The sequence below is a fragment of the Sebastes fasciatus genome, chromosome 12 (assembly GCF_043250625.1).
Source record: "Sebastes fasciatus isolate fSebFas1 chromosome 12, fSebFas1.pri, whole genome shotgun sequence".
NCBI classification, from domain to species: domain Eukaryota; kingdom Metazoa; phylum Chordata; class Actinopteri; order Perciformes; family Sebastidae; genus Sebastes; species Sebastes fasciatus.
The window spans coordinates 12,139,486-12,148,672 of NC_133806.1; the positions used below are offsets into that span (position 1 = coordinate 12,139,486).

The 9,187-nt window shown below is 37.5% G+C and overlaps 1 protein-coding gene across 1 annotated transcript; it reads right to left on the reverse strand.

Annotated features, from left to right (window-relative positions):
- Nucleotides 1-66: 66 nt before the first annotated feature.
- Nucleotides 67-4,886, reverse strand: taf12 (TAF12 RNA polymerase II, TATA box binding protein (TBP)-associated factor). The gene is made up of 6 exons (XM_074654888.1): nucleotides 4,738-4,886; nucleotides 3,295-3,514; nucleotides 2,551-2,628; nucleotides 2,149-2,263; nucleotides 1,008-1,096; nucleotides 67-886 (listed from the first exon to the last, which is right to left on the reverse strand). Exons 2-6 carry the CDS (start codon nucleotides 3,370-3,372, stop codon nucleotides 851-853), a joined length of 396 nt encoding a protein of 131 aa, XP_074510989.1. The 5' UTR covers nucleotides 3,373-3,514; nucleotides 4,738-4,886; the 3' UTR covers nucleotides 67-850.
- Between the last annotated feature and the right edge of the window lie 4,301 nt (nucleotides 4,887-9,187).

Here is a 9,187-nt window from a genome sequence, read left to right on the forward strand (position 1 = left end):
ATGTAGAACACTTGATTGATGTTTTAACGCTCAGGCAATAGATGCCATACTCCAAAATGTCTCCCCTTTTTTGATAACAGATCAGTCATTTATTTATTTTTCAATCTGACATTGTGAAAGTCAACATCTGAGCACCAGTTCTATCATTATTTTTGATGCAATTTGCTGAAATAGACCAAAGTAAAAATAAAATGTACATGGATGGTTGAAATAAAAGTTAATGTAATAAAAACCTACAGTCAGTAACAATACACAACAGCACATACATGTCTAACAACAGAGGCAAAGAATTTACTGTTTGTAGCCACCATTCGCAGTAGGAATATGGTACTATAGACCCTCTATTTATTAAGAAAAACCTAACAGCATTGTATGAGTAGAGTGGGTAAACAGGGGGCTATAATCTCTTACATACTCAACGGTTATGATTATCTATTATTGGCAAGATCACACCAAACATCATTTTTAAACATTCACATCCAAATGCTCTAGAGTATCAAAAGGCCAACCGGATACAGCAGTGGTCATCATCCAAAAAAAGTATTCCAGTAAATGTTTATTGACAAAAATGCAATGAATAGCGCTCTGCCAGGCTTAGCTTAATGGCAACAAAACAAATCAGAGACAAGAATTACATTATTGTGTGATGGTGCTGGCAAAACACTCAAAAGTTAGGGAGACATAACAATGAAACACTATCTAAGGTCTAATGAAAATAAAAACACCCAAACCATCTCTTTCTTCCTCAATAGTCCAAAAAAAAAATCCTGACTGAAAAGGAAAAAAAAAACTAACAAAAAGAAAGAAGACAATACACAGAGTGGGTACAACGTATCGGTGTACAGGCTTGCTACTTTTTGGTTGTCTTGCGGATCAGCGCCATTCTCTGAAATGAAACCAAATGAAAAAACAGTTAAGCCCGCTGTGCGTGTTCAGTAGAATATAATAGAAAAAAAATCAATAATATTCTAATACGCCCAACGTAAACAAAGCCTCCTGTTTCTCACCTGTTTGTGAGCCTCTGTGGTGCACGCCTTCTTGAACGGCCGGATCTCATCTGAGCCGTAACCAGGAATCCACATGTTCCACTGGCGCTCTGAGAAAAAGCAATGCACAATGTTAGCAGGACACAGGCTGTACAGACTACTCAGGACTTCCAGTTCCAACACTTAATAATTACAGTGTAACAAGGACATTTGCTATCAGGGCCATCATTTTCCTTGCACATAACTCAGTCTAACAGCTTAGTGTCACACTCCCAAGATCTAATTTCCAACTAGAAGGGCACTCTGAGAGCACAGGCCTCCACCAAGGCTGAATGCCCTATCTCGCAATGTTAACGAAAGGGGGAAATTATGTGTGTATCTGCCCCGTGATTCGGATCTGATCCAAAATGTAATTCCTCACGCTGCACCCTTAAACCAAGTTTCATGAAAATCAGGCCAGTAGTTTTTCCATAGTCCTGCTGACAAACAAACCGAAAACACAATCTCCTTGGCGGAGGTAAAAAGTTGTTAATAATGTTGTTAAACTTCTGCAACTGCCTTGCCTGTCCTTACACTGTGACATTCTGTGTGTACTTTAAAACTGAACGCCTGCAGAGCAGAGATGGCAATTTACCTGCCAGTGATTTGGTTGCCATGTTACCCTAAAACTGTCTATTTTTCTCAGGAAACTCTTCCGACTGTGAATGTTTGCAGTCACTCAAGGAGATGAGCACAAATTACTTTCACTAAAGGGCAGAACACACTTTTTGTGGCATAAAGATCCTTGTCTTTGTATTTTCTCTACAGCCAGTGGATCCACCAAAGGCTTCCCTTTAAGATGACAACTGTTGGAGGTTTTTTCAAAATTCAAAAAGAATGAGTCTGCACCCTTCAATTATCACAAATGTAATTAACTGTCATATTTGAACAGAAATATCATGAAACTTTGGGTTAAGAAATGAATGATTCACATCAAATTGACATGGTATATAGAGCATCATTTTGAAGCCCTGAGACAATTTTTGAAAGTAATTATCCACCAGTAATTACAGGCTGACCATCATATCATAGATACTTGAGATTTGTTTCTGTCTCACACTTAAACCACCCTTGTAAAAATATTAGGTGTTATAACCTTGCAAAAAAGCCAACAGCAACTTACCAAGATGTAATTGAACGTCCTTCACCTCCAAGGTGTTGGACTTGCGATGGCGAGCCAGTTGACAGGCCGCTGTCACTACACTCTCTATAAAGTCATCTGCAATTTGCAGCAGCATCTGAGAAGAGACGGGCATATTGAAAACCATCAATCGTGCTCATAAAAAGAGAGCAGCGTTCCACAACGATTGTACAAGTCCCTCATTATTTCAGCTGCTCAAACTATTTTTCATGCAGCCAGGCTTTCAATAGAATAACATTTCCAAATGATGGATGTGGCAGTAGGTTAGGAGAACTGTAGCGCAACAAGAGCCGGTAAAATGAAAATGCCACTGCTGCTTATGTTTACAATTAAAAATCTGAGTGCAGAGTTAATTTGAAACTGCAATTAAAACAAGTGACGGACCTCCTCGACATCCTCGTCCAGCTGCTCATTCGGATCGATCTCTCTCACCAGGTCCTGCAGCTTCTTCTTACTGAGCACCTGTAGATAAAACAGATGGATCCATTCACAAAACAGTACAGGTGTGTTCCCTTTATAGAAGTCTAATGATGGCACTAATTGCAAAAATGACAAAAAGGCACCCATTAGGCTTCTGACATTTAAAATCAAGAACCACAAAATGGGTTATGGGGCTAAAACGTGAGTTTAACACTGATATTTATAAACAACATGATGACATATTGAGTCATACATGTGAAAACAAAACATGCAAAATATAATACAGTTCCAAAATCAACCACATTGTATAATCTGTCACTGTAATTGTTTGAGGGGGGACTATCCTACTCTTTGGGTAGCTCTGATGTAAACTGTCTGGTAGAAAAACTGCACAACCAGGGCTATAATCAAAATTATGCAAAATATCAACATGCAAGTTAAGTATACTGAACTCTACGAGTGTAGTAATTCCTTTTTTAACAGCAAAACTATTGCTTCCAATCTACATGAGAAGATGTGTGTATGTGTGCAGCCTATAGACAGGAAATAATGCTTTCAGAATCAAACATACATCCAGCTATACGAATGACCATATAAACGTAGAAAAATGTTTGTGTGAGAAAAGAATCGTTTATAGAATCAGAACCTATATACAGATGCTGGTGCAGCAATGTCTTTGGTTTTGGTGAATAAAAACAATTGACTGACCTGAGATCCCTCCGGACTACTTCTGCCAGCAGGGCCAGGGGTTCCAACCTTTACTGCTGTTGCTGTGCTGTTAGCCATGCTGGTGGCCACAGTGAAAAGTGGAGGGACTCTGTGGAGTTTCACTGGAGGCAAAACTGTTGTGTGGTATGTGTCAGAGTCCTGAGTGACAGTCCAAGATAGATGTGATAGATTATCGTTTACAGGGACCACCTCCGTAAATCTGGGGGAAAACAGTCAGGTAAGTAAACAAAGTTAGCATCACAGAAGCAATAGGTTGATATAAACATGTTTCATAACCTGGACGAAAAAGCAGTTTATTAGTATTAGCCTTTAATTGTTGTGTGTAATGTTTCATCTGTTTACTAATTTTATTTTGTTGTGGTGTATTATTATATTTAATTTTCTGTTTTTCCTCCCCGTTTTATTTAATTAAATTGTAATCTATCCCCCATGTTTGCTGTCCCAAAAGCTCGGAGAAAAATTGGGGAAAGGGCTTTTGCATATTCTGCAACCTCAGCCTGGAATTTGCTCCAAAATGACCTAAAAAATAAGGAGCTGGTATCATTAAACATTTTTAAATCTAAAATGAAGGCTTATAGAAGCAGACTCTATGGCATGCCAATGTTTTTAGCCCCCTTATTGTACAGCTGACTCCCAGAAAAGTTCCCTTTTGTCCCCCCATTTGTCTTTAGATAGTTCTCTTTTAATGCAGATTTTAGTGCTTTTGTGAATTGTATTTTATCTCTATTTGTGTCTGCAACTTTGTGTTCTTTCAATGGGACTAACCTGGTTAAATAAAGGTTAAATAAATAAAAATAAATAAATGTAAAGCACTTTGTAGCTTTGAACGGTGCAGTATAGTAATGTTAGTAGTAGAAGTAAAACAAGTGAGCATCACAGAAGCAATAGGTAGATATAAACATGCTTCATAACCTGCACGAAAAGGCAGTTTATTAGTATTAGCCTTAATTGTTGTGTGTAATGTTTCATCTGCTCGATTTGTTTACTCATTTTATTTTGTTGTGGTGTATATTATTATTTTATTTAATTGCAGTACAGATTGTTTAATCTCTCCCCTCCATGTAAAGCACTTTGCAGCTCTGAACGGTGCAGTATAGTAGTTGTTGCCTCTCATTAGCCTCAAGACACATGCAGCAACTTAGCCGTCAACACACCGCTTTAGGATCTCCTCACAATATTAAACGAGTTAGCACAATAACACCACACTCCTAAAATACTAAGACAACACGGGTAACTACTGAGCGCCTCTGCAGCTTTAACAAATAAAGCAGAAGCAGTGAAACACCGACTCTAACATCACGCTAGTGCTAAAAACAATAGCAGCTAACAAGCTCTGAGTTTAGCCGGACAGGCTAACAGTAGCAGCTAATCTAGCTTTATGCCTGGTACATCCTACAATCACGCGTTAAATAGACAACTTACCCAATAAAACAAACACTATCTGTCCATGTTTCGGCGTCGTTGCGACAATGAGTGAGTTTGATACAGAAATATGTCCCTGAAGCTCTCTGCTGCTCAGCTGGAAACAAATGAGCGAGCTTTCACTACTTCCGCTTTGGTTATGTCTATTTCCGGTGGCAACATAGTCGCCTCTCTGCTGCCACCTGATGGAGAGTTAGAGGAACTACATGAAGGATTCAACATGACATGGAAATAAATAAATAAATAAATAAATAAATAAATAAATAAATAAATAAATAAATAAATAAATAAATAAATAAATAAATAAATAAATAAATAAATAAAATGCATTTTTTTTCTGGTAATTAATCACAATGCTTTGAAAAAGTCGGAGCCACACCCATATTTATACATAAAGTACACCAATAGGCATGTATAAATTATTTTTGTTTATAGCTTATTTTGTATATTGGTAGAAATTAAAAAAAAATTCTTATGTTATTCTAACGTTTTTATCTATTCAATTCAATTTATTTTTGTATAGCGTCAAATCACAACAGAAGTTATCTCAAGACGCTTTATATATAGAGCAGGTCTTAGACCGTACACCATAGTTTAGAGACCCAACATGATCCACCAAGCGCGCTGTTCTTTTGTTATTATTCTTTTGTTATTATACTGTTTACTTGCACCAACAAAACCAAAGCAAATTCCTAGTGTATACCTCTAACACCTGGCAATAAACATGATTCTGATTCTGATTCTGAAATAGATTTTATTTAATTTTATTGTTTTTAATTTTATTTTTTTTACTTGTGTATATTCTTTTTACTTATTTATCTATTTTTTGTATATAATGTGTTTTTCCTGTATCTATATTGGCTTATTTTATATTAGTATTAGTTTGTTAAGTTTGTTTGTACCGAGAATGTTATTATTTGGGACGTTTGTGAATGTTTGTTCTGTTGTTTCAAAATGAACAAAAAAACAATAAATATAATATTGAGAAAAAAAAGGTTACAAAAAGTATAACAATAGGCAAATACCAAATGGCAGGTGTAGTTCATCCAAAACACCAGCATGATAAAAAAAAAATCTAAATTTGATAAAGTACATAACAACAGTACATAAAGCCATACTTTTAAATATCTAAATATCAAACATGTTATTTATAAAAAGTAGGTCATATTCATCATCACATGTGTCAGAAAATCATTCCATATTATTTGGAATTATTTGGAACCCCCCCCCCCTCCCACCTCCCTGTCTATTCAGGTTGTGATCAATAACCTGCGTGTGTAATCTCTGTCCACATGCAGCCACCCTGCTCATTAAAGGGCCAACACAGCCGGTCCTCGAGGGAAACAGCATCACACTGGAGTGTCTGTACTCAGACTCTGAACGCAACATCAGCAAGGTCCATTTCGAGGTCTTCTCCCAGGTGAGCTATGGGAACAAAATAGGAGGAAATAGAGGAAAAGGTCAGGCCCCCTCTCACCATTATTCATGTTTGCTTACAACACTGCAGTGTTGGTAAGAAAGGCCAAAGTGCTCGAGTGGTTTGTTATTGTTTGAATTATTAATTGATTTAATACTTCTTGTAGTGAAAAAAAAAATAGTTTTACATATACAGGCTGATACTCAACATCATGACAGGACATACTTTAAAGGTCACATATTATGCTCATTTCCAGGTTCATAGATGTATTTTAATGTTGCACTAGAACATGTTTACATGCTGCAATGTTCAAAAAACCCTTTATTCTTCTCATACTGCAGCCTGAGTCTGCCTGCCTCAGAGCCTAATTCAGCCTCTGTCTGAAAACCACTGATTCACAGCCTGTCTCCTCCCACTCTGCTCTGATTGGTCAGCGTTTTCTGTCAATCAAACTTCCTCAACAACACAGCGTCACTATCTCCCCCTCCCTCCCGGAGAAGCTCTGGAGAGAGAGAGGAGTGGAGAGATAGCAGCTAGAATAGAGCTTATAAACCACTTTAAAGTTTATAAACCAGAAACTTCACCCAGTTACCGGAGGAATCTGATCAGAAATCGGCGACACATGATGAACATCTGCGGTCCAGATTCCAGGTTTTCCTGACTTTCTCTCAGGTAAATAATACTATTTATAGCTCTGTTAGTTAACTCAGTGTTTACCTCATGCATCAACTCTGTAAACCGTAAACATACACTCTGTTTTACGTCTGTCTTTACAGATCCATCTGTGAGAAATGACCGACAGAATCATCCCAGAGGAGAGCAGATAGCTGAAAGCAGATGGGAGATACAGAGCTAACCCGTTAGCATGCTAACGGGTTAGCTACATGCTACCGCTATGACACGGTGTGTAAACACAGCGACCATCAGGGTGGAAAATAGAAGATGTGAAACAGTAGTCAGTTCATTATTTCTGCTAAAAGATAAATGTATGGAAGATCAGAGTAATGGTATATTATTTACAGTAGTAGCTGTCTCTGTGTTACCATGACTACAGACCACCGGAGCTTAGCTTACCATAGTTTACCAGAGCTGAAGACTTTCTCCTGTACCATGTCACATAACTAACTAACAGGTGAGATGATTACAAATGCTGTGAATAATTAATATTGTCATCTGTCTACTCAAATAAAGTTTGACTGTGAAACAGAAATGTGTTGTGTTGCTTACAAGTCACTATTTACTACCTGTACTCTGCTACATGCATGACATCAAATATATATAATATATAAATATCATCTGTTTAAACAGTGTAATTACATAAAGCCTTTGTGAATGAACATGTTATATTTAGATGATGGGAGTACATGAAGCCTGTTCTGCTGGTTCTTGCAGACTTTGCTCAAGTTAGGTTGAGGAGGAGAGACAGTGACGCGCTGTGGGGCGGGGTCAGCTACTGAAGGTTCTCTCTGGTTCGACCAGGAAACCCTTACATGGCTTGCATTTCTCTAATGACGTCAGAAGAGAAGGAAAAAAAGCGATTTTTTTTTCTGCACCCATTTCCGGACAAACGGAGGAGGAGAAAAAGAGAGAGGATGGTCTTTTATGATACTATGGTGGCCTGTAGACACACTGGGGACAGATATTGATGTTTAAAAGACATGGAAAAGTGCATTTTGCATAATAGGTGACCTTTAATGTTAAGTAGGCAATACAATACCTCCAAACCATCTATTTTCTTTTTCTTTTTTAAAAGAATGTGGTTTATTATTCCAAATAAAGTCATAGAAAGAAGTTAATATCCTTAGCAGTGATGGAAATTTACACAAGGAGATAATACAGTACAGACAAAGTGGGAGAGAGACCCTCTGCCTCTCCAGAGAATAGAGAGGTTTGCACTTGCAGCCAATGGCAAGGCAAGGCAGCTTTATTTGTATAGCACATTTCAAAGTGCTTTACATAAACATTCAAGAACATTGCGACAAAGTGCAAAAGAACATTAAGACATAATTAAAACAGTTATAAAAACATAAAAACATTAAAGATTAGAAAATAAAAACAAGCTCAAAATAAAAGCTAGGATATAAGCTAAAATAGAGTAATAACACACAAGAGTAAAAGTTATAGTGCAGTATAAGATCATTATTTGGTTTGATAAAAGGCAGCAACAAACAGGAAAGTTTTAAGCATTGATTTAAAAGAACTCAGAGCTGGAGCCGGTCTTGCAGTTTTCTAAGAGCTTGTTCCAAATATTTGGTGCATAAAAACTGAACGCTGCTTCTGCATGTTTAGTTCTGACTCTGGGGGACACTAAGCAGACCTGATCCAGATGACCTGAGAGGTCTGGATGGTTCATAACATAGCAGAAGATCAGAAATGTATTTTGGCCCTAAACCATTTAGTGCTTTGTAAACCAGTAGGAGTATTTTGAAATCAATTCTCTGAGAGACAGGGAGCCAGCGTATAGAGAACTCAGAACTGGACTGTTGTCCTGTTAACAATGGTTAGATATAGTTTAAGTATTTATATACATAACTCACTGAAAGTGAAAAACTAATATTTTTAAAACTAATATTTTAAAGGGTGTGTGTCACTCAGTGAGTCTAAAGATGAGACTCAGTAAGCGTCCAGTAAACACACTGTGAGACGCTGTCTGACAGACTGAATCTCTTTCTCTTCAGCTCTGGTTAACAGTTAATCAATCAAAGGTCAAAGCCAGTGAAGCGTTAAATGTTTGCTTGTTCAGCGTTACATATCACAAGGGGAAATTGCAAAGCTCTGCGGTTAACATGTCGAGACTCCTTTGAAATCCTGTTGAACTTTGAAGGGAAAAACACTGACCTCAACAACAAGCTGAGACTGAAAAACACCTGATAGGCACGACTCTTCTCAGAGACTAGTGACGCACTGAAAGTGAGCAGCACTTCCTGTATTTACACTTCACATTTAAACTACATTTCAGGCGTAAATTGTCCTCAGAAAGAGCAAGTCATAACACCACCAGAGACTTAATAGTCTATTGAGCAATTTATTTTT

Coding starts and splice junctions, on each gene's coding strand:
- taf12 (XM_074654888.1), bottom strand. CDS start 3,372: ATGGCTAACAGCACAGCAACAGCAGTAAAGGTTGGAACCCCTGGCCCT. Junction 2,629..3,294: donor GTAGTCCGGAGGGATCTCAG/GTCAGTCAATTG, acceptor TTTTATCTACAG/GTGCTCAGTAAGAAGAAGCT. Junction 887..1,007: donor CCACAGAGGCTCACAAACAG/GTGAGAAACAGG, acceptor GTTTCATTTCAG/AGAATGGCGCTGATCCGCAA.